The 26,063-nt window shown below is 38.1% G+C and overlaps 1 protein-coding gene across 9 annotated transcripts in view; it reads right to left on the minus strand.

Annotated features, from left to right (window-relative positions):
* Positions 1 to 26,063, minus strand: part of LOC134539334 (ribose-phosphate pyrophosphokinase 1) — a 108,559-nt gene that overhangs the window by 16,000 nt on the left and 66,496 nt on the right. For 3 of the 9 annotated variants that reach the window (XM_063381319.1, XM_063381281.1, XM_063381344.1), the window contains exons 2-6: positions 21,537 to 21,747; positions 14,861 to 15,044; positions 10,187 to 10,255; positions 2,285 to 2,508; positions 1,233 to 1,406 (exon numbers count right to left, since the gene is read on the minus strand). In XM_063381319.1, coding sequence (XP_063237389.1) covers positions 1,233 to 1,406; positions 2,285 to 2,508; positions 10,187 to 10,255; positions 14,861 to 15,044; positions 21,537 to 21,747 — 862 coding nt within the window. Of the gene's footprint in view, positions 1 to 1,232; positions 1,407 to 2,284; positions 2,509 to 10,186; positions 10,256 to 14,854; positions 15,045 to 21,536; positions 21,748 to 22,001; positions 22,102 to 26,063 lie in introns of those variants that run through there. The other 6 variants (XM_063381308.1, XM_063381271.1, XM_063381326.1 and 3 more) reach the window with 4 other exon arrangements.

Here is a 26,063-nt window from a genome sequence, read left to right on the forward strand (position 1 = left end):
AAATTTGAAAAATACAGGTGCAACGTTTATGCAAAAAAAAAAATTTTTTTGTTAGGTAAAGTTATTCATAAAAACAAAATCCATTCATGGAAAGAACTATTATTTACAAAGTGGAGTACCGTGTTTTCTCGTATAATCGTCGCACATTTTATTCTAAAATCAAGTTTGAAAAGTAGGGGTGCAACGATTATGTGGAAAAAAAAAATGTTTGTTAGGTAAAGTTATTCATAAAAACAAAACCCGTTCATATAAAGTACGTTTATGTAAAAAAAGGTGGAGTATACAAGAGCACGCCAAACAATCTATATTAATAATTCCTTAAACAAAAACCTTTCCTCAACTTTAAATAGAAAAACCAAAACTCTAACGCAAACGCAAGCCACTTGAATCTGACGTGAACTAACGTGTCGTAGTACACACTTGCCACGAAAGAATGCGGGCTATCAAATGTAGTTAACTCGGCACCTGACCAAGAGCGCGTGTTGCATCCAATCAGCGAGATATCGATATTCGACTACGTGCGTGCGCTCTGTACAGGAAGCAACATAACCAAACATGAATGATGCGCTGGCTACAGTTTTATAAGCGGTACCCGCGGTAACGCAGACAATCAGATAAAGGAAATACCGTTTAAAAATGTCTTTAAAAGAAAATTTACACGTCAGACAACTTTGTATTTCCGTTAATTAAATGAGTGGTAATGTCCGAATAAATATTAGATTTCTACTTTAAAACACATTGTTTTATACGGAAAAGATAATTACACAAAAGCGCTCGGAATCTAATAGCGGGACCAAAAACATAAAGCGACGTTTACCTGAGAGGAATTTTTGTCCAAATTTTAACTCCCTAAAATATAGGTGCGACGATTATGCGTGTGCAACGATAATGTGATAAAACAGGGTAATCTTGGACACCTTTCTGCTCTCCTGCGACCTGACTTTGTGACTAGTTTAGAGCTAGCAGCACTTCACATTGTCATTTTAAAACAATTATAGATATAGTTTACATAGATAGTTTGGATTAATGAGTCTTGCAGCATGGAATCAATTCTTACCTCCTACAGCAGATAAGGCAACATAGGTGGTAGTCATGAGTTTGCTCAAGGGCATGGATAAACTGGAATCCCTGACATTACCAACTCGTGCCAACTGCCAATTAAAGCTAAGACAGCGCAGTGTGTCAGAGCTGTGTTGGTACGGGTGGAGCGGAGAGAGGAGAGGGGCACTGACTTCTCGGCCGCGTGGCAGATGGTCCCGCAGGTGTCGGCCATGTCGTCAACCAGGATGGCCACACGGTCTTTGACGTCGCCCACCAGCACCATGGAGGCCACCTCGTTGGCCTTCTTGCGCTCCTTATGGATCAGCGCAAACTCCACGTTGAGGCGATCCGCAATTGAGGTGACCCTGCACAGAGTCGCTGCCTGCTGCATACCTACACACTCCTCACATCTGTACCTATGTTTGGGGATATGGCGACGATATATCCATGTATCGACATATTAATATTTCTGGTTCAAAATATCTATAATTCGGTATCAATATTTTATTGCCAATATATTTTTTTGATATTGATATTTTGTTTTCATAATAATGATTTCAATAAAATAATATTTTTCAAGTAAAAAAAATTCTTACTAAAATTATCTGTACATAAATTTGGCAGAAAAAATAAAATTGTCGACTGACGGCTTAATCACAAACAAATATTTCATTATTCTCTTTCATATATGTTTGTTGGCTTCTTTTTCACTTAACATCATCAAAAGTCTATAACAATAACAATCCATAATAATTTTAAAAAGTTGGAGGAAAAACCCATTAATATATATAGAGAAGGTATTAATAAATAATAATTTTAAAAATAGAAAAAATACTTAATTTTTCTAGAAAAAGCTTAACTTGTACTAGGTAATCCCTTTATATTACTTTAGATATGTAAATACTCAACATAACATATACTTAAAAAATAATTTAATAATAACTAAAGCATGGGTAAAAGTTTGTATTTTATACTAGACTGACATCGAAAAATCAATATTTTAGGCTGATATTTTATCAGTATCAATATAATTCAAGTGATACATCGAAAGTCCAATATATCGATGTTTTAATTAAAAGTTTTTCTATTCTTACTTATGTTCCTCACTGGGTTTCCATGTTTCTCAGTACGGTATGCTATCTTTCTATCTCGTGTACTTCTTATTCTGCTTTAAACCTGTTTCTCTATCTCACTGCAGTTTCTCTCTCCATCTTAAGTATGTCTGCCTGCCTTGGCTGGCTACCTCTTGGCCCCGCCGGCGTCTGGGGAGACAATGATGCTGTTGCGCCACTCAACGATGTTCTCCTTGATCCACTTGAGGACCGCGGGCTCCGCATACAGGTTGTCGACAGGGATGTCGAAGAAGCCCTGTATCTGGGACGCGTGGAGGTCCATGGTGATGATGTGGTCAGCCCCAGCAACCGACAGCATGTTGGCCACCAGCTTGGCCGAGATGGGCGCGCGGCTCTGCCGACAGAAGGACCAGGTACACGTCTCGTTACAACAATTCGTCCGACCCCGGTCCATTTGCAACAACGCCCTTCTCCGACCTCCAAACCCGCGCCGCCCACCCCGTGTTCTTTCTTTCGCGAGACAGGGAACATGTCAACTATACAATTATGATTCACGTGAAAAAAAAAATAACGAACATTGAAAACATTTGTGAAGAGTTGCAAATGCACCTTGGTTAGAGGAACTTGTGAGTTAGAAGCACACTCAAAATAATTCACACCACAAACACGACAAAACCAACAACACATTATAACCTTGAATAACAAAAAAAAAATTAATTTTTTAATACTATAAGCAATCTCAAAAATTGTTACCTTTTTAGCATCAGAATTCATGAAATTAATCTTTTTCGAATGGCAAGTAAAATCTTTTCTTCTCAAGGACACATAACAATGACAACAAACTGTTAACGAAAATCCTAGACAGACAGGATACCACACAATGGCAGCATCAACACAACACAGCAGTACAGTCCACGTGAGTTCAAGCCACGGCTGCTCCTGTTAGTGCCACAAACAACACAACACAATGTTACTGGATCACCACATCTCCACGTTAGTCAGCCCCAGACAGACACATGCAGCATGCTAGGAACTTGTACGGGACAGCGACAAAGCAGGTGCTGCCCCACCACTAGTGAGTGGGAAAGAGGACAAGGGACTCACGATGCTTACTTCTTGCTGCCTGGGAGCTCAGATAGCTCTCTCAGTAATGTTGGCAGCATTCTCCACATGTAAGTGGCATGCTACATATGTTTTATATGATAAGTATGTACGTAGTTACTGAATGGTGGAAAAATTATTTCTTGTTTAATTTACAACTGATGTGTGTTAACAAATTGCCAATGTTACACAAACATGATATGTAATAGATGTGAAAAGATTTAAGAGAATACTTATTTAGGATACTACTATACTCCTATGAATATATGAAATAAAATAACAGTTTTTTTTTCCAAAGACAATGTGTAAAGTTGTGGTGGTTGCCAAGTGTGCAGTATCGACCGTCAGAACTCGCTGCGGGAGGCGGCCCCAGGTCACTGCCACACTGCTTACTGTGTATCGGCTACTGTGTGATGACGTCTCCAAGGCCTCGGCCAGACTGGGGAGAGAGCGATATGCAAGCAAAAAATGCTTAGCACACCATAAGTGACAGAGTGGACCATATTTAATACCTTCTAAGATATGCACATTTAATCACACGCTATAAAAACAGTAGGTGACCAATATTTCTTCAGTGTGTTCCCCATCGTAACGCTTTTCAAGGAATCTTCAGAAAAGCCACTCAGCTACACCACAACCGACTATGGTTTGAGTCACAAATCCGCAATGACTCACTACTTAACAACAATAATTTTTAAGCTTAATGGTTTGGAGCCCCTAAAATGTACACTGGTAGAAATTACAGTTTAACTTACGAACTTTTTCAATGAATGATGCTCTTCTAGTCAACAAAAGATGCTCCTCTAGTCAAAAAATGACCTTGCTCTAAAGAACGCAGTAAGCTCCTCTAGAGAACAAAGTAAGCTCCTCTAGAGAACAAAGTAAGCTCCTCTAGAGAAAAAAGTAAGCTCCTCTATAGAACGAAGTAAGCTCCTATAGTGAACAAAGTAAACTCCTCTAGTGAACAAAGTAAGCTCCTCTAGTGAACGAAGTTAGTCTACAAAATGCACTCCTCTAGTCAATGAAGGATGCTCCTCTAGTCTATGAAGAACAAACACTCCTCTAGTCTACGAAGTAAGCTCCTCTATAGTGAACGAAGTACACTCCTCTATAGTGAACAAAGTAAGCTCCTCTATAGTGAACGAAGTACACTCCTCTATAGTGAACAAAGTAAGCTCTATAGTGAACGAAGTACGCTCCTCTAGTAATGAAGAAAGCTCCTCTAGTCAACAAAGGACGCTCCTCTAGTAAATGAAGGACCCTCCTCTAATAAACAAAGGGTTTTTCATAGTACCAAGTAATTAATTATATGTATTTACAGTTTTCACAGACCTTATGCCATACTCTAAATTCAGAATTCTGTTTCATTGTAAACAAAAAGCAGTTTTGAAGTCTGCAAACTAATATACTAAGGTACTTGCTTACACGTGAATTGGGACGAAAATAGTTTTAATTAGCAAGTCAACATAACACCGCTCCTCGGACCCCAAGGCCCTTCTAAGAACGTTATGAGCTGACCATCCACCGTGTGACTCAGGTGAACCCTTAATCAATGTGTGTAATTCCAAGTTCATTCAGTGTTTATGGATTTTCTTCTCCAGAATTTTTAAATAGCTATACTTTTAATGTCACAGACTTTTGACTGTCATGTATTTCGCATGGTTAGCGTGGCTGCACAATTTCCTCAGCTAGCTTTTTTTCCAGCAAAAGGAGCCCTATCTCAACTAGAAAGCCTGCCTAGCCACTTGTATGCTTCCTCGCTCCTCGAGACCACTGATCCTGCCCACTTCATGCTGTTAGTTAGTTTTGTATATAGTTATAGTAGTTTTCAAGATAACTCGCAACCAACACCACAACTATCCTCAAGTGCAGAGGCTCTGTGTGCACCTTTTGTGCAAACTAAACCATCAAGCACGCTGATAACTTTAAAAATATCCGCACACATTACTTATGGTTCAGCCAGTACCCTCTTTGTTCTGCTATGTGGCCTAACACCCCTACCCTCTCCCTCTTTCTCTACCCACTGTGTATCTGCACACAGCCACCCAACAATGCAGATTGGCTTCCTTCTAGCCTCGTTCAACCCTGGCAGCTTACCGTACAGCGACAAACATGTAGCATGCACCTAGTCACACACTGTGTAGTGCTTACACGAGCTCACCATCACCAAGTATGCTCTTAAACAGTAACATGATTTGGATTCCTGGCTTCTCTGGCAATATAGTTTCCAGGCATTTCAGACAAAAACCATGAAAATATCTGTGACTGTAATATCTTTCAAAGTAATCACAAGTCAACAGTGGAACTACAACACTTTTTCTCTCTAAAAAAATAACACTTCTGGATAAGAGTTGTCTAAATTACCCTGCAATCTTGTCCCTAGCACAGACAAATGCTACAGATTCTGAAGAGATGTTCCGCACAGATTTCCACACTTTTTCAAAGATGGCACTCAAGACGAGGAGTCGCTTCAAACCACTGAAAAGCTCAAAAAGATTATATATACCTTGCAATAAACAAACTGTGAAACACATGGTTCCCAATTCTACAGTATTAGAAAACAACACATGCATAAATCTCACATCTGTAAATGTCAATACATGCCGTTTGCTCAACAGCGATGGTATCGCAGGAATGTTACAGCAACATTTCAAAGTGTTAGCACAGATACTACAATCCTTGACGGTGGACCAGAGAAATTATACTCGAGCCACGCCACATAAAGAAAGAGCGGCAGAGAAGTTCTTTGGTCCACCACACTAGTGCGGGGAGAGGCGAGAGCGAGTTTGGTGGCACGGTGGTACTCACTGTCGACAGCGCCGGGGCAAAGTCCTGAAAACGTCCCGAAAATGTTGAATAACACTGAGCGAGACAGCTGTGCTGGCGTGCTGCCATTCCAAGCTCATCCGATAACACCTACACGCAAAACACTCCACTGCAACCATTTACACTGCCTGGGAGCAACTCAACATCAGGCTAATCCAATTCTTCAAATATTCAACCAAAATACCATAGCTAAATCTCTCCATCTAAAAAGTCAAATTCAAAAGCATATTTCAAGAAGTCTTGCTCACATACAAATTTTAATTAATTTTGAATACAGAAAACAACTCAATTTAGCCATTGTGTTATTGAAATGGTTTTAACTATTTTTTACAATTGTATAATAAAGTTTTTTTACTTTTTTTTTATACTGGGCTACTTAACATCAATGTTTTTTTATTTTGCTTTTGGATTGCTTTACTTTCATAATTAGGTACTATTATTTTTTACTTTGCTAACTGGAAAACTATGCTCTAGTCATTCACTACCCTTTACTTATAGTTCAACATTGAAAAATTAGTTAGATTTCAACCTCCTTTAAATTTGTGATTCTACTGAAGTAGTCACATTGTTTAAGAAAAAAAATTTTTTCTTTTTGTGTTTTTATGTAATTGTGTTTATCAGATTTCTATCCAACTCACACCATAAAAATTAACCAAGTTCTTAAGTTTAATGTAAAACAATGCATCGTCTTATCTTCAACCTGGATTATGGACAAATGTTTATGGACTGAGTTGTACAACGCAAGATGTAATTGCGAAGGAAACTATAAACCTGCCCAAGGTCTCCAATCAGTGAGCTTCGAATCACAGCGCAGTTAGCACAGGCACAAAACACAACACCAACAGCCGCTCCCCCATCGCAACCTGTAAAAAACACGTCACGCACGCCAGAGAGTCGTTGACTTGCAAAAGCACTGTGCACATGGCCGAACACGCGGGAAGAGACAGATCAGGTTCTTGCAAGACACCGAGCTAACTCCACGTGGCAGACGGTCGGCCAGGAGAGAGAGAGACGTCGTGAGGTGTCCATTGTCAGCTGACCCAGAGTCGCTGCATCTCCCAACTCGAAGCTCCAGCCTCGCCCGAGAACTCACCTGAACTACCACATACATGACCCTTAAACCAGTTTATAGCGGGTTGGCAGCCATACACACACCTTGACAGGTGGGACCCCTGCAGCTCACAGAAAACTAAGTCCAGCTTACACCTTCCTCACTTGCAAACATCTGGTTTGCACAATGCTAGGAGTCCAACGTTTTATGACAATACTAACTGAAAAGAGTTCTGGAATAATGGTAACTAACACAGGCGAAATGGAAAAGTACAGATGAAAACAGCAGTACAGCATTTATACAGTAAAATAATTTGAAAACCTAATATTACTTCTCAAGTTGTATGACAAATCAATTTTACAATAATTCGCAGTTACAAGCAAGAAGTTTTTCTCCACTGTGTTTTGAAGTGTACTGTTGAGATTATATCTGGAAAATTTAAAAAAATAAATAAGAGTATTTGTGGGTGAGTTATTTTTATACACATCTACAGTTTTACTCAGAAATTTTTAACACTTGGCCTTTAGTAAAAAGAGTAATACCACTGCCTACATGAGATTTCTAAACAAACTCCACCCCCCCCCCCCCCCAAAAAAAATTCCCTTAAAGCAGAATTTTGGTAATTCTTGATGAAATTCTTGACACTCGAATTTCTTAATAATAGTAAAAGTACTATCAGCATCTCTGGACTCTACTGGTGATCAAATGAAAATGTTGTGTACCCTAAAGCTTTGCAATATAAGGTTCTAAATATATAAAATTGAATGTTTGTTTGGTTGTTTTCCATATAAATACAATCTATAATTTTATCTGAGCTTGGTAAAAAACATTTCACAATTGATCTTGGACCAAAATAAAAAGAAAATCATTATGTATTTGAGATGTCAAAGAAAAAAAGAAAAACTACCTCCATGCCCTAAATGAAGCCTCTCTTCCCTCTGCTTAAGCCTGAGAAACACCAGGCAAATAAGCAAGTTGAGTTAAAAAAAAAAACTTTAATCTGGTTCTATGCAGAACATCAGATGAGGAATGTGTTTGTAGACGACCAATACAAACATACCAAAACAACACAGCTAGTGACGATCAGTGAGGCAACATCGGGGTCAGCTTGCGCCCTGTCGACCCCACTTGCCAAACCCCCGTCACAGCGGCAGTGCCAACCCGACGACACACCAAGATCACCAGAGATACAGTAAAGCTTGGTGCTCATTCCTTGTAAACTAAACTGCACTTATACCTACATTTCACATCATTGAAGTGAACACGATAACAGTTATGGAAACCCATTCTCACCTTTGACAAACAAATAAACAAATGCTAATTATTATGGAAATATTTAAATATGATAGTAAAATCATACGAGATACGGATGTAGAAAATATGTTTGCCTTTTGATATTATAAAGAATATGTACACTAATGTGTAAATAATTTCACATATTCATACAAAAAATCAATAGTTTTTTTCAATTGTTTGCTATTTTAGACACTTATATTTTATAAAATTAATGACTAAGTCACATTATTCAAAATATATAATTAAATTAAAGTCAAAAATTCCTTAAAAACAGTGAAGCCATCCAACAGGAAAAAAAGGTCATAATAATAAGTAAACTTCAAAAAAAGGCTGGAAAGATAAATTTGAAGCAAGATTGAAGTAACAGTCCTGAAACTGGTCAGCAAGCACTAGTCTCATTTTATATGAACGAGCACAAGGAAACAGCTCTTAACAATGTTCTCTACACATGAGTACACGTGACACCTCAGGATGGTACTAACGCATGGGAATGCTGTCTTTAAGCTACATCCAACCATTAGTATTGCAAAATACTCTCGTCGTCATAAAGCCAAGTGTCAAATGCACTGACAGCTAGGAGTGGGAAGTGTAAACAGTCTCTGGAAGCAGAGGAACACGCAATAGGCTGGTAGCAGGTCACGTTTATCTGGTGACCCGACCTCCTGCCAACAACGGCAACAATAAGGCTTGCGCAACACGGAGAGAGGTTGGAGTTCTACATCTCCACCAAGACCACGCGGCACATCGCACAAACAAAAACACCCCATGCTGTCAGTCCATCCCAACGCTAACAACTATGAACTTCCTTTAGAAATAACAAACAACTCATCTTTTACAAACTGATGCAATAACGTCATAGCATGCCACAATACTTCTGCAGAGAAATGAGTTTTACATTCAAGAGAAAAAGTTAAATTAAAATCTTTACCTGTTATATACCCTAATTAAATCGACTAAAATTTCATTTCTAGAGTGAATCTATAGTTTGCATTTGAGGTGTCAGCTTGCAAATCATCAAAATGTAATAAATTTAAATTAATTTAAATTCTATATATTTACACAAAACAGCAGACACTGAGGTAATCACGTTACTCCTCTACACCGGTGCATTCAAACTGCTTGTACGGCTGGTAACTGCTCACCATTACTATAACTGGCATAAAGTACGGCAATCGTAAAGTTTATATTTTTATTACTTGCAATGTCTTTGTGCTAAATGTCAATCAACAAAGTGCAAAATAACCAGCAGTTTCAGCAGGAAGGCAAATATTAAAGTCTAAGGCAGCAAACCACAAAATAAAATATTCATTTTGGTATGTTTCTTCTAGGATCAAAATTTGCCTTTCCAAAATTCGTTATCATTCAATTAAAAACTTTCTTGATCAATCTTCATCCCAGTCACAATAAAACGAGCTGAAGCGTGGTGTGTGATTTGTGGATGCCAACAGCATGCAACTCTTAACTGGCGTACTAAACTCTCCACGTGACATTTCTTTCAACGTTAACTTATACAGAAGCTAGTTGCATCACAATCGTATTACACAGACCCCACAAGTTACTGAAACCACACTGGTTAAGATTTGTCAACAGTAACTAGTATGAGCCTTGTCACCTCTTTTCAACTTGCAAAAGTGAGAAGAGGTGCAACACAGCCGATACACAATGACAAAACTCACTGTACACAAAGACACCCAGTTCACCAGCTACGATCCAGACAAGGACGAGACAACCACCGCCCAGCAGGACGCCCTTCAAGCCCATAGCCCACCACAAGACAGCCCCAGTCACTTGACATTACCCTGAACTTCCACTCGTTGACTTTCAATTTGAGCGGGTAGGCAGGTCCTGCTTCCCCGTCGCCGGTGGCCTGGGGATCACAACCATAAGCCACGGTCATCAGACATAGTACTTACCTGCTCACGCATCCCTTCGCTAGCGGCATGACAAACACAAACTCTCGTTGCTCCTCTCGCTTCAGCTGGCAAACATCAACACTGCACCCCAACATCATCCCTTCTTTACAGATGCCAATGTCGAGGGCAATGTTTAGACTGTGTTTATCAGCTAGCAGTTCATAACCACCATCGTAGGCTCACTTTGAGACTTCATTGTTAACTGAGTAGTAAAATAAAGCTTAGCAATCCTAAGGGTCTGCATTATCCCCTCCTAATAACAGTCACAGATAAGCTCCGACTGAGCATCAGTGCGAATCCAGGATGTGTGGATCATTACTAAAGGCTCCCAGCAGAATTCTGGTTAACACTGCAAATCATAGTGTGAAAGAAATTATTTTTAGTGCAAATTAAAACCTGGTTATTTCTTTTTTTTCTTGATCGTTTACTTCGGAAAAGCACAAGCAAAAATTCAAATACATATAACCTTAACTGTTTCAAGTACATCAAACTGGTTGTTGTATTAAAAGGGATGGCCAAAACAGCTGAAATAAAATAATGCAGAGTAACGCAGCAGAAGCACAATGTCTCCAAAATGGCGTTGGGAATCAAGTGGAAGTAACAACGATGTCATGAAGTGAGCTGAGCCGCGAGCGTCCACAGCACCTCCGTGGCGGCAGAATGCGCAGTCCCACCAACACCAGCTGACATTACTACACTACAACTGTGAGGAACACTGTTTCCCAGCCATAAACTGCACTGCTGTCTGCTAGAGCCAAAGTTTCATGACACAAACATGTCTACTGGATATGCCACAACTCACAAAAATATCATTACACTCATTAAACATGATAACTGAAAAGCAATTACTGAAGCAAGCCATAGCCACAGTTCAACAGAATGAGCTCTGAGGAACATCAAACATCATAAGTTTCAAAAAAAAGTTGCAAGGCAACCTGTGTGTTCACCATGTTCTGTTGTTCTGTTTTATTTGTATGAGTAATAACAACTGGATTTATAAAATATAAAAACTAAAATGTAGATTTTATTATACCCAGATTCCTTTCTTTTTACATGGGGGACATATGAATACAGCTGTATTACGTCTAAATCCATTGGGGAAAAAAATTGGCGCTTACAAGTATCATAAACGTACATGAAAGTTAACTTTTTCGTAGCAATGAACAAAGAGCAAGTGGATATCTTAATAAACAACTGTACATTTCCACATGACACTGTGAAGATATCACAAAATGCCAAAGTCACATCACTTGAGTCGACGTCCACGCCACAAATGTGCAGGTGTGGCTCTTAGAGCTATCAACTGCCCGCCACGGACTTGTTCCAGATGTGCTTGTTGCCTAGCCAACCCTGGTGCGCTCACACGGCCAACTGTCCACAGTCGGGATGCTGCCGTGCATCAAATGGCCAGGCTACGACACTGGTCACTCACTACCACTTTTACTGCGGCAATGACTCATATCTTAATGTCCCCTTTCTCACAGTCTAACACACCAACAACATCTTCCGAAGTGCTCTCCTTATAATAGTGCATTATGTGTTCAGAAAAGTAATCAAATTGACAATAATGAGCAGTTTACCAAATACTTGTATGAAGTTAGACTCAATAACTATAAGAACTAAGGTACAAGCCTGTTTGGTTGCAGAAGAAACAGTAATGGAATTACTGCATCTGTTTGGAGATAACAAATGCATAAATCATTGAAAAATTGAAAGCTCAAACTTGTCAGCAGGGCAGACTTATATGTTATGTATTTAATGCGTGGCAGGGAATGCCAAAACAAGCAAATTTTGTTAAGTAACATACGTCTGGAAACACAACCCTGCAAAGTTAAAGCAAACAGTAGCGCACAAATTTGAATATGGCAGGCTTCAGGAGACAACTCCACTGGTTGAGAGAACATGCGAGCTAGCGCAGTGACGTTCTGACGCTCCATAGAAAGCAGGCGTAGAGCCAAACGCAGACGTTTAGCGTTAGTCATACACACTAGCAATCAGCAGTCTGGTGTATAGCATAGCAAATTATTGGTTGTGGTTCATTCACACGTTTGGTCTAGGTGTTTAGCGCAGTGTTAACTGTAACAGTGCTGTGATTAAAGATTTGACAAACAGCAATAGCACAGTAGAATTTACATATGTTAATGGTATACGGTCAGACGAAAAAAAATTGCAGCAGCAGCAGCAGCAGCAGCGTGCATTTACCATGGGCGCTTTCACAACAGAATTGCACCAAATAAGACTTTCGTAGGGCTTAACCAGCAACTGTCAAACTGGGAGTTACATACCACCAAACTGTGTACGGCTTATTCTTTGTCTGTGCCTGACACGTCACCTGTTTCCTGCAAAGCATTTAAATGTTATTGCGCTGCAATTGCGCATCCTCTCTACCTGTGGAAATTTGCATGATCTACTACTTGGACCGGTGTTTAAAGTTGTACTTCCGGACTTATGTCTTTGAAAAAATGCTTCTTTTAGCATTCCCTGCCACCCATAAAATTTGCCCAACCCCTGGTATTCGTGAAATGTCACCTCTAAGTAGGTGAAAAGGGGTAAGTTTGATTTTACAAGCAAACATCTTATCTCTGAAGCTAATAAAGTGATTGTAATATATTGGATATTAATAATAATTACATAAACCTACCTATACCCTTTTACCCAATAATTCAGCATTTCAATTTAAAATACTAGAATTCCATGAAAATTGCATTTTCACTATTGATAAGTAACTCAAATGGGAAAAAAATTCTAAGTGCCGGGATACATTTAGGCACTCCAAGCTTTACCCATGGCAACTACGTTGCCTGCTCACAAGTATTGAGTGCTCAAAATTAACAAGTTTTAACTAACAGGTGGAAGTTACGACATTCGGATCACAGATTTTATTCAAACTGTGCACACTTTTAGTAGTCCATTAGATAACATAATGTTCAAGTAGTAAAGCATAGTACTAGGGTGTTTTTAAAAAAATCACAAGAGTTTATTTACTGTGAGGTTTAATTCAATATGCAAGTTAAAAAAACTTTATCAAGCACATTCAAAATTGTACATATTCAATTGAAAACGAACAAGAAATTTCTATGCTATTAAATTACATTCCATTGTACATCGCCAATTCTCAGCATCAATATTCAAGGAAATGTTGCATTACGAATGGTTTGCATACAAATTGTCGGAGGAAAGAGATATTTTTCAAAATGTCAACGAAGTTTGTTTTTTGATAGAAACTCTGAAGATTCTTTGTGTATGTGGGAAAACTCCATTCATTCGATGTAGCAGATCATTTTTAATTTATGTTTTCCGTGTCTGTATGACAAATATCATCCTGGAACTTGTAATGTCAAAAGCACATCTGATGATTAATTATACACTACCCTTATTTTCCGACAAATTGTAACTCATTGTATTATTGAATAATGTTATTTAATCTTAGATCTTTATTTATCAATGTTTGACTTGGGATTTCAAGCTTATCCCTCCAATTGTCATTTCACATCAAATCTGTTTCGACAGGTCGAAGCATCCAGATACAAAGCAGTTCCGGGTACCTTACCCGATCGCAGGTGTAAGGAATGTCACAAATTACGACAGACATACATTTTCAGCAAAACTTTGTGTGTTTATGTTAGTCTTTACTTGTTGAAAATTATAAATATAATATTTGTAATAATATTAGTGAACACTGAACACACAAAAAAATTGGAAATGCAATACAAGTTCATGCAAAAACATGTGTTTTTTTAATTATATTACCTTTGAATTGTAATATATAATAAAGAATATGACCAGTTTTGAAAAAAAATATATTAATTAAAAAAAACATTAGTATTCGATCCACAGATCCAGCGATTACAGAGCTTGAATGCTAACCACTCGACCACCGCCATCCCACACCTATGGTCATAACACAACTGTATATATTTGACATGTAAAACTTCTCTTGCGATTTTCTTGACAACGCCCCAGTAGTGTGCCTTTCTATTTGCACATTATGTTGTCCTAATGGACTACTAAAAATGTAAAAAGTTTGAATAAAATCAGTGATCTGAATATCATAGCTTCCCTTGTAAGCACAAGTCATCAAATATAGTCCAAGAGATGTATTACAGTAAAGTCATCAACTGTGGACAAAGCCGCAAGACAGAACATATGGGCTTTAATCATGTAATCCATGCAAAAACCTTGCAAGATAAAGCTAGTAAGTTATAAACTCTCAAAGTTCTTGACAAACTTGCAACTGGGGAATTAGAATCAAGGACAGCACTAAAATAGGAAGTGTATTAGAAGAGAGAAAAAAAAATTATGCTCTGCAAACTAATACTGAAATACGTTCTAGAAGTTGTAGTTGAATAAAAGGCTTTTGAGTGACTACACAACACCAAAAATTCTCTACTTTAATTTTTTTGTCTTTTTTAACCTCTTCAACAGCCAACTGTGTTGGGACACAGACAGCCAGTAGAATAGGAGTGAATCACTGAAGTGTGGACTGGCCGGGTGCGTACGAGCGCACCACGAGGTTAGGCAATGGCTGGGCAAAGAGAGAAAAGTGTGCGTACCGATACCTTGTCTTTCTTGTCCTGACGCGCGTAGGGGAAGCAGGGAATGACGGCAGTGACACGAGACGCAGACGCGATCTTGCACGCATTTATCATGATGAGCAGCTCCATCAAGTTGTCGTTGACCTCGCCACTGCCACTCTGCACTATGTAGACATCCTCTCCACGTACTGACTCCCCGATCTCCACGCTGCACAACACATCAAGCCATCAGCTATGTGCGCACACAAGTTGGTGGGGACACACCTCACTTGTGTTTGGAGCAAGCAGAGGGTTAGCTGAAAGGTCAATGAATGACTGCAAATACTTTATTTGTTTCACACAAAAAACTGCTTTCTCATAGATCTCGACATGTTTTGAAATATTACCACAAGCAAATGAAAACAATGCAGCAAATTTACTTAATTATACATATCGTTATAAACAATATATTTAGTCTATAGCTATTGATTGAATAGTTTGCAACTGGGCTTTCACCAGCCTCCTGCAGCTATCCCCAACCCATATTCTGAACATCATGGACAGCCTTAAACTTATCCTGCTCTAGACTACCACTTACCACTAGCCATCTCACTGCCCTTATCTACCACTTACCACTACCTATCTCGCTAACATTCATTGTACCTGTTCTTACGTACCTCTGTCATCAGGTATGGGTCACACATTGCCACCGCATAATCCAGCATCTGCCGAACCAATGTGAAGTATGCTCTGACCTCAAACTAACAATAATTCCTTCAAAGTCATTCATTGTGACAGTGAACACGAGGCCCAGCCGTATTCCTGTACCTCTCATCCAATCTCCTGTCCCTCAGTCCCATAGCCTCCCATGAGGCACCTTATCAAAGTCTGCCATGCACGCATCCACCAGCTGCCACCAGCCACCTGTTTCTCGCAAGAGAACCCATTGTTGAACCACTTGTATCGCACAGAAGAACCCAGTCCTGTAGCCACCTGTGTCTTGCAGGACAACCTGACCCTGAAGCTACCTGAGTCTCCCCGAAGAACCCAATCCTTAAGCCACATGCATCTCGTAGAACCCATCCCAGAAGCCATCTGTGTATGACAAGAGAACCCAGTCCTGCAGTCATCTGTGTCTAGCAAGAGAACCCTGTCCTGAAACCACCTGAGACTTGCAGGAGAAGCCGATCCTGAAACCACCTGTGTCTCGCAGGAGAAGCCAATCCTGAAACCACCTGTGTCTTGCAGGAGAAGCCGATCCTGAAACCACCTGTGTCTCGCAGGAGAAGCCGATCCTGAAACCACCTGTGTCTCGCAGGAGAAGCCAATCCTGAAACCACCTGTGTCTTGCAGGAGAAGCCGATCCTGAAACCACCTGTCTCTTGCAGAAGCCTGGCATTCATTCACCCAGTCCCAACTGGCTCTCACCTACACCACATGTCGAACTGACAGGTCCTATTGTAAGTCAGGCACCACCACTGCCTCATTCCACTGCTCTGGTAATTTCCCCCCAACAGCCACTTACTTAATGAAAATTAATCTTTTCATTCATATTACACCAATTTCCCACAAGCCAGTCATAAACAAATATTAAATTAGGACACAATTAAGGATACAGGACATGCAGTATGTAGTGTTGTCTATCTTCTTTAGTGTATGCCATATCTTTCAACTGGTTCACAAGAACTAATTTAAAACAATTTGCTATCTCTTTTGTGTGTGTGTGTGTCCATGTGTGCACTATAAGAGTCAGGCCGCAGTATTTTTTTGTCACGGAAGGACGGCATGTTAACAATTCAATCATAATAATTTCCCTGAGTATAATAAATATTAGTTAGGAAAATGTTTAGCAAAAATGTGAGTTGATAGGAATAGTTTGACAGCAGGTTTGCTTTTTAATATATGTAGAATTAATTTATAAAAATTAAAAAGTGTAGCATCACGGAAGTATCTACAGGAAAAAGACTTGCTGTTCTCTATTCAATGTGTCATTGCATTTTTTACCTACGAATAGAACACTAATTTGACAAGGCTCTGTATGCTTAATATTCCAGGTATGTACATAATTTACATTTTACATAAAACAAATTTTTATGTTTTTTTACATATATATATATATATATATATATATATATATATATATATATATATATATATATTTCAGTTACAAAAACACTTCAAGTACCATCACAGAAGGACATCATGGAAGAAAATTTTGTCTCATTATTGTTTAAAAATTCAAGGGCTTAATAAATTGTTAATATTACATACGAAAATGAACAAACACAGGTTAGAAGCAAATTAAGCTTCATTTACATCAGTAGGAGAGTTAAACTTGAAAATAACCCTATTACTACCAATTCGAATTTCCATTGGTGGAACAGGGAGTAAAAGCAACTCATCACTTCTTGAAACTAAATATATCACTTTCATCATATTCCTTTGTTGTATATTGCCTTCAACCCCACTACTCGAAAATCACTTGGAGACAATAATTCTTTAATTAAACACAAGTAACAAAATGTTGCATAGCACAAATTTTCCTTGACTTATTTACAGCTTTCAACTTCCAAACTAATACTTTCTTGTGACTATATCTCTGGAGAGTTTTCTGTGTTTCCTGTAGTATAGTGTTGACATTCTTAATAATTTCACAACATACACCATTACTCTCCCATCCAGAAATTACTGAATTTATAACAGCAATGACTGTTGTCATTTTCAGCTGGCCCTACATAGTGATACTTACGGAGTCCAATCACTAGGAGAAAACTTCCCCAATGATGCTGTGGCTTGCATCCAATATCATGTATTTTAGATTCAGGAACATACAATATAATAATAGATTTTACTCATTTGGCAGCAGCATTTATAAAATATTGAGCTCCATTTACTACAATTTTTTTTTGAAGCTCAGATCTTAATATCACTCTCATTACTTCTCCGCCAATGCCATCATGGGGCCCTTTTCCATGGAACGTTTCAAAGTAACTGTGGTCAGCTGGAAAGCCAAAGTCTTCTATTTTTTTAAAATGTTCAACTACAGTGAAATAAACTTAACACATTTAACAAATTTGCTTCATTAAACGTATATTCTGAGACTTAGTATTCAACCTCCAACTTTCAGTAATGAAAATGGAGGGAAAATATCATGTGATAAAAAAATAGGAGGGAACAGGAAACAGTAATGAGAAATTTGGTTGGACTTTTCCTTCCGTGACAAAAAATGTCCTTCCGTGACAGTTTGTAATTTTTATTTTCAATAAAAATTTCACAAAATATGTTAGTGATTAATTAGATAAATTTTTATCGCACTTAGGAAAACGTAAACTTACAAATTCATACCTTGATAATTACACAGGTGAACAATAGTATTGGTGCCCGAGTATTTGGAGCCGATTTAATTTGAATTTGGTGCCCTGAATATGGGATTAGTTTTTGCCTAGGAGTTCAAATTTCTACAATATGTTTTAGTGAAATGTACGTTTTACATTATTTTAAGATAAATCCATGAATCAAATATAAAAATTAACATGAAAGTCTTATTATTAAATTACACAAATATTTTATATATATATATATATATATATATATATATATATATATATATATATATATATATATATATATATATATATATTTTAAGATAGTACCCAGACATCTATGGAACCAAGTAGTCACTCAACACTTTGGAAGCTACTTTTTCGTGAACTTCTTGAATATATCTTAGAACAGCCTCTTTCTAAACTCTAGCAATAATCTGCCATCATGTGCGTATCCCATCTTCCTTGATAGCGGTCCTCCATAATTTTATATTCATGAAATCTTTCACCTTGCTCCTTACTGCGGTCTCCTAAATTTTCTGGAAAATTGTCCACGTGGCTATGTAAATAGTACACTTTAATACTCATGTTGCACCCAAGGGATTTGAAATTTTTATGAATATAATTTACAGTTCAACATGGTTTTCTGCTTTTCGTTGGCCCAGATAATTTCTGGAAACTGCAACAAATGAAGTCCAGGATTTTCTCGCAACCTCATTCATGTAAGTTACAAAGGCTTGATCCTTAAATAATTTTCTTTTATCTGGGCTGTTAAATATTCCTGCTTTAATTTTTTCTTTACTCAAGTGAGGCATTTTTCCCCCTATAAATGCAAAGCATGATCCATTCTTATCAAGAGCCTTTACAAACTGCTTCATAAGGCCCAGCTTGATATGCAGTGGAGGAAATATGATTTTCTCTTGTTTAACTAAGGGTTCATTAATAACTTTTTTTTCCAGCTACCTTAGGCCACTCTAGTCTAACCCAGTGTTGTGTTTTGTCTCTGCTATCCCAGAGGAACAAGAAACAAGGAAATTTGGTGTGGCCACTTTGCTCTCAGAGGAGAAAATATACAATTTTAAAGTCCACACAAATCACCCATTGATGTTCACAATACCTTATCTTCTGGAAGACCTAAGCTATGGTTCTCTATGTTTCTTTTATAGTCGTTGAGAGAACAATTGGTATTGAACCATAGGTATTTGTTCCCATTGTGTAGAAGAACACATTTCAAGCTTCGCTTATCTCAAAAAGTAGAGCCAGTAAAAATATTAATTTCATAATTAGAAATATTGCTAAACTCAGTTCCAAAGTCCTCTGCACCAAAAAAAAAAAAATTCTTGTTGGCCTGTGTTACTGGTATTTTATTTTTAAAATTACCTTGAAATTGTCACGGAAATATATTTAAATTTTTGGAGTTTATGTCATCTTGTTATTTAAGTATATTTATACTTACGTGTTTTCTCTTGTTTACTTACACAAGATTAACATAGGCATACATGGAAATATTTGACGAAAAGAAGATTGTAATTTAATTAATTATAAAAAAAACTGTTGCCCTTCCGAGACCAAAACTTTTGCTATTTTTAAGTTTGAGCATTTAACCAACGGTTTTGCCAACCCTTAATGCAATTTTTTTTCTACAATAAGTTTAAAGCCTGATATATCAATTTTTATTTTTCTGATCTAATATTAAACATTCAAATATATAACTATATCCCACTGTTTTGTGGCCTGCTCCATAAACAATATAATTTTATTTAATAATATAAGCTCAGCAAACATAAAATAAAATTATTTTGAAAGTCTCAAAATTATTTTTAAAATTATTCTAAGTGTAACTCACAAGACCCTTTTAAAAATGAAAATGTATATTTATTTCTTTGTATGCTAGAAGTACACAGTAGTTTACTCACATACCTGTACCCTTCACTGGCAGTTCAGATAGCATTCTGGTATCACTTCCAGAGAAAGGGACATTACAGTATGTACTTCAGAAGCATTCAGACACAGTATTAGTTGCTCAAATGTGATAATTAATATAAAACATACCTACTGCAAAACCCTAACTAAAGTATTTATAAAATTAAGGGGAAAAAAGTTTTATGACTTTTTATATGTCTAAAATTTTACCAGGAGAAATTCTTTTACACTAATACCAAAAGGTTGTTACATATCGACCAGTAAAATTTTAAACCTTACCCTTTCAGATTCATTTGAATCCAAAATAAGCCTACATCTGTTTTAAAGCTCCTTACACGAACTAATACATGAACATACTCATACGAAGAAATAATAAACTTTTTTTTTAATCTCAAAAACATATAGGTACTTTAACTTTGTATACTTATGTCAAAGGAAATGACTACAATTGAAATAATACATTCAACAGACACTATAATATGATCTTTGAAAATCTTATGTGTGATTTCAGCTTTCACGAAGGCAAATTTTAAACATTGAACAATATAAAATTAGTATGAGGTAACACTGTTTAAAACAACATAGCATTAATAGGTTCCTAATTTTCCCCTTTAAATGCTATTTATAAAATGTTCACACTATTTTAATTATTTTTAATGTAGCAAATCAAACCAACAAACCATTCTCAACATATCAGTGTATTTGTAATAAACCTATAAACCTAACATATCAATTTGTTAAAACTGTAAATTACTTACAGTCTAACACCCTTGTGGAGAATGATGTCAAAACATGTCAGGAAAAAGAACTTTTTTGAAGTATATATGAATACATATTTATTATGTCAGAATTACCTTTAACTTCAATTTGTTTTTACTTGAAAATTGACCTTTACAGGAAAATAAGCAAAATTAAAAGGACACTAAAATCCAGTTTCATATATTTTTTTAACTGTTACTGTGGACGGTTTATTAAGTTACCTAAAAATACTAATTTCAAATTGTTTTATGCCGAGGCGTCTAAAGTAGCAAATTAACTACATCGGGTTAGTCACATAAAAACATTTCCCTAATTTTCTTTAAAACACAAGCACTGTATTTAAAGTAAATGATTAGTACCTCATGCCAAAAATTTATTTCAACTGGACATTTTAAAACATGTGGAACTTTCATCTGAATTGTAATAACCAATCATTCCCTGTCTGATTATGTAAATAATTTTGCGGCGCCACTTATGGCGATGAACAGGTTTAAAAGTGGCTCAAAAAATAGTAAACAAATGCCTTCCGGCAATTATTGACAAAACATTACAGCTACAGCTTTGCCATAAAGAAACCTATTCTAACGACAGTGACAGAGCTATCATTATGTAATGTGGTAAACAAATACTCCACTAGGCAAGTATTATTTACGTATTCAAACATCGCAGATCCGGTAGTTCTACAAATCGCATAAACAATTCCAAAACTTGCTCACCATGTTTCTAAATTGCTGAATTTTTTTGTGACCACCTTGCCCAAATCGATGCCGAGGCGGTCGACAATTCTTTGTGCCAGGTCCGGGTGAGACGTGCCGCTGAAGATCTTTATGTTCGGCATTCTGCTCCGAAGTACCACAGACGACTTTTCCAAGTTAGCGCTGATCAAAGTCTTGGCACGCACTGGGTGAGATGATAACACGGGCATCACTAAAAAAACAACAACCAATCAGAAAGCAGCGGAAGTGCGCTATATATATATATATATATATATTTTTTTTTTCAGGCTACAGCATTATAATAACACTAGCCAATTATCCTACAGTACACGGTTTAAAAAACATTTAAAAAAATAAAAACAAAAAACCTATCATATTTGTGTAATCTCACATAACTTTACAGTTACATAATGTAAAAAAAATTATAATATCTTAAGGTAAAATAACATTTATAAAATAACTTACTTCCAATCAAATGAATTTAAAAATATATAAGATACAAAATAATCATTATTCAATTATTTATAATTATGTTTAACAGTTTTAAATTTTATTTCCATAGTTTACACTAATATTAAGAGGTGCTTTGTTTAAATATTTCCAAACATCCAAATATTCCATTTAGCGTTACATAAATATAATATAAAAGTAAAATGCAGTGTGCACAGCTGTTTTTTTTTTTTTTTTTTTTTTTTAGTTTAAACTAATAGAGCATACAGCATAATATAATATCTGTAACAAAATAAAGAGCATACATTTATGTGTAAAGATTTTATTGCCGTGACAACATATAATAAATCGATAAACGCCGGCTGCACGCACAAAAAAAGTGTCCTGTAACGCACATTGTCCCACTACGGATGTCCCACAACGGATGTGTCCTGTTATGCTTATTGTACACAAGTGTGGCATCTCTCTTCCACTCGATTGGAACAACCATTGATTTGACTTTTCAATCATATTTTCGCCGTTTGAATTTGCCGTCACCCGTGGTCTCGTGATCGAGGCCTGGGGCGGTCCTAGTGGTTTTCAGTGGCTCTATAAGAAATCTCCGGCGGGCGCCAGGTTAATTCGAGGATTAACCGAGGTGGTCGTAGGTTTTTGCCCTTGCGTGTTCCACTAGGATCGACGGCTGTTGATGGTGGGAGGGAGTCCCTGCTTCTAATACGCACTGGCCCTAAACAGTAAAGAGGACTGTTTCCTAACTGTTCAGGAGGCGTTTACGAAATAAATAAAACGGTATTTAGGTGCTGGTTTTTAAATTCCGCATTTCACATAGTGTGGATGGGGCACAAGTTACACGATTACACTTGACAAAAATACGTTGGCACTACACAAACTCGCACTGATAATTAATTACGTGTTACATTGCGGCACTTGCAAGCAAGATCCCTGCATTGTTTAGTGGGTCGATGAAGAGTTTGAGTGGATCAACGGACACTCCCGTGATGAACTGCAAATAACTTCGTGCCCGGGCTCACCTGTGTGAGTCGCAGGCCCACGAAGATAATATTAAGGGGCAAAGTCTCTAAGGTTGCAGTCAGGAGCCGTATGCTCGACGAATTACATTAATTTCTGTTCGCGGGAGTCGGCCCGGACCGAAAAGTGGCTGCGTCGCGAACCGTTGTTCCGCGACGAGCAAAAATTAAAGCGGCCGGGTTAAGCCCTGCACCCGAAAAGGGCACGGGGGCACGCGGGGAGAGGAAAAGGGGTTTATTGAATTATTATATTTACCAGTATGAAGAATCAGGAGTACAAAAGTTGAAGTCTCCCCGCAGGATCACACGTCCGCCCTGGCCCGAGAGTAAAACTTTACTATTGCTTTGTCCCGGCATGGAAGGGTGGGGGGGGGAGTGGAAGCGTCATGACGCGCCGAACTTTCTAATGTGCCGTTATTCCAAACTTATAATTATAATTAGTCATTATTATTTCTAGAACCCTCGTATCTTAATGACATCTGTCTGAATTAGTTGACAGAAGACCTACAATAATAATACATAATAAAATTGAGATTAATAATATTTGAAAATCAATAGTCAAGCTGGAGACTGTCTGTCACTTGTTGACTACTCCAGTGGCTATTTGCAGGTGAAAACAGGGAGGTGAATTAGGTTTATTAATACTGTGGTTAATTATTGGCGGAAAGCCGCAAGGGACGTTCCGGTCGTTTCTTAATTGCGGTTTCCCACAGAGAAAACCGCTGCACCCCTACGACGCACTTTCACTATTAAGGGTTGTTCTGTTAATTAAAAAAAATTGGTTGTCTGTAAAGTCGGTTTACGGACGATAGCTTAACGTGACAATGTCATAACAAAACATTGATGAAGTGATTGATCCAGAAGAAAAGGAAATATCATATTCGGCCTGAGACTGAGCCGTAATAGGTTTTCGCAACCAAACCATTTAGGCATTAAAAATATTACATTCTTTGAGGAAGAATTTTTTTTAATTTTTCAATCTTTTGCATGATAAAATCTACCTCTGCATACTTTTATGAATAAAATTGAATCATTTTTATTGAATTATCACTATTTTGTATGGATACAAAGGAGTGAAATGAAATGTGCAATTGAATTAATAAATTTACTATTATTTGCATTTATTAATTCAAATATATTTATTACTTTTGAAATGTTGCGTGCGCCATATTTATTTTTACAAGTACAAAAAAGAATTCCGCACCTGCCGGGTTTCGAACCGACAACCTTGACGCCGCCCTCGGTGCTCCCTTTGAGAGCACAGGCCGCTATGTGTCCTCAACACCTGTGCCAGTGCTAGTGCGACGAACACGCCCGCGCGTGTGTCTTAGAGCAGCGCCTCGAACGGCGTGACATCAGTCACGGCCATCTAAATGCTCAAAGCGCTAAGCCGGGTGTGGCAATGCGCAACAGGTATCCAGTGTACATGTAAATTGTTTAACAAACAGAAACTAAAACTTTTAATAGGCATAAAAATTGTCTTTAATTAATTAATGTTTGTGTCAAATATTTCCGCTCACAAAACTGGCCGGCATCGCCTTCCCGTGCTCCGTTGTTTTTCCCGCGGGTTTTCCTCCCCTCCCTGGCCCGGTTGCCAGGGAGAGTCGTTAGTCGCCATCCAGTACTCGCCAGGGCCAGCAGCTCCATGCACGGGGAGCCTCCAATTTTCGTGCCAGTTTCCACGCTTAGCATCAATAGGTAATTATCTCCGAATCCTCTTTCTACAGCTCCCCGGACGGCCCTAACCGGCCGTACGACATATCGTGCAGTCCTTAGATAAAGTGTGCAACCCGACCACGGGTTTTTCAGCGTAATACGCAATTCTATGTTTTTAGGCAGCCCGCCGAGGCGCCTGCGCCTCACGCTATAAAACCTCCTCACGGAGAATTAGAACTTTGCCCACGCAGGGCGGCATTGTGCCCAATGCGTAACTGAACTTACGAACGCCTCAACCCCTGGGACGTGCAACGGACGCGAACGAGAGACCACGTTGGGTCCCGTCGCGCCTGTTCCCAGTTTAAACGTGGCCCACGCCACTGCGAGAACCAGCCTCGCAATACGTGATCATTAGACGTCTGGAGACCGTTCCCACCTCGAGTCCGGGACGTACTCATAATTATTCAGTGTTAGTTGTCATGTTCAGATTAGTGTGTGTCGTCATCATCATGTCCTTGTATAAGTCAGTATTAATTGTTAACCCGCATAGACAGTAACAGATTCAGGTAGTACGTGTATCACGAAATATCACGTGTTATGCACCAGACTTGCCGCGCCACGAACCGTCATCACCGTAGCTCAGGTTAGCCTGCACCCCTCGGTGGAGTAGTCCTCGGAACACTGTGAGACGTAATCAGTGCTGCTATTCGAGGCCATGTAGGCGTAGTGAAGGTTGACGACGATACGGCCAGTCACGTGCCAGTGCCTTGTGAAACGTTCCGTAACGTGTGCTACCGGAATAAAACAATCAAAGTTACATGTTTATTTCACTAATACGGTGTCCTGGGAGGCCATAACAGCCTGGGGGGTCCTTTGTCGATGTGTCCCTGCCTGCAGCCACGAGGCCAGTAACCCCGCCCTTGAGACCAAAATTTCCTTTATATCATTTTAATTAACATAATTTCAGAACAGGCAGTGGGGACGGCGTCAACCTTTAGTTTAAGAATTAGGTATGCTAACCACACGCCCAACAGCCATACTACGGTTTTGTAGTTTTAAATGTTATTTATATATATATAAACTTTGTTTACAGTAGGGGTATAATATTAACACGATTTTATAACAATAAATATGCATCCCAAATACACCAAACTTATTTATAATGTGTTACAATATTTTTTAAAACATTGTGCAAAAGATCCCGGGTGTAATTTGAATTATTATGTGTAACTGTAAAACACCATTCTTAAGGTTCAAAACGTATTTGAATTTTCAACATTACTTTTAAATAACCGTACCGATTTTGCTGAAAATCGGTGGACGATCGTTAAATTACATAATATTAATAATTCAAACGACGAAAATATGATTGAAAAGTCAAATCGATGGTTGT

Source organism: Bacillus rossius, chromosome 1 (genome assembly GCF_032445375.1).
Source record: "Bacillus rossius redtenbacheri isolate Brsri chromosome 1, Brsri_v3, whole genome shotgun sequence".
In the NCBI taxonomy this organism is placed as follows: Eukaryota; Metazoa; Arthropoda; class Insecta; order Phasmatodea; family Bacillidae; genus Bacillus; species Bacillus rossius.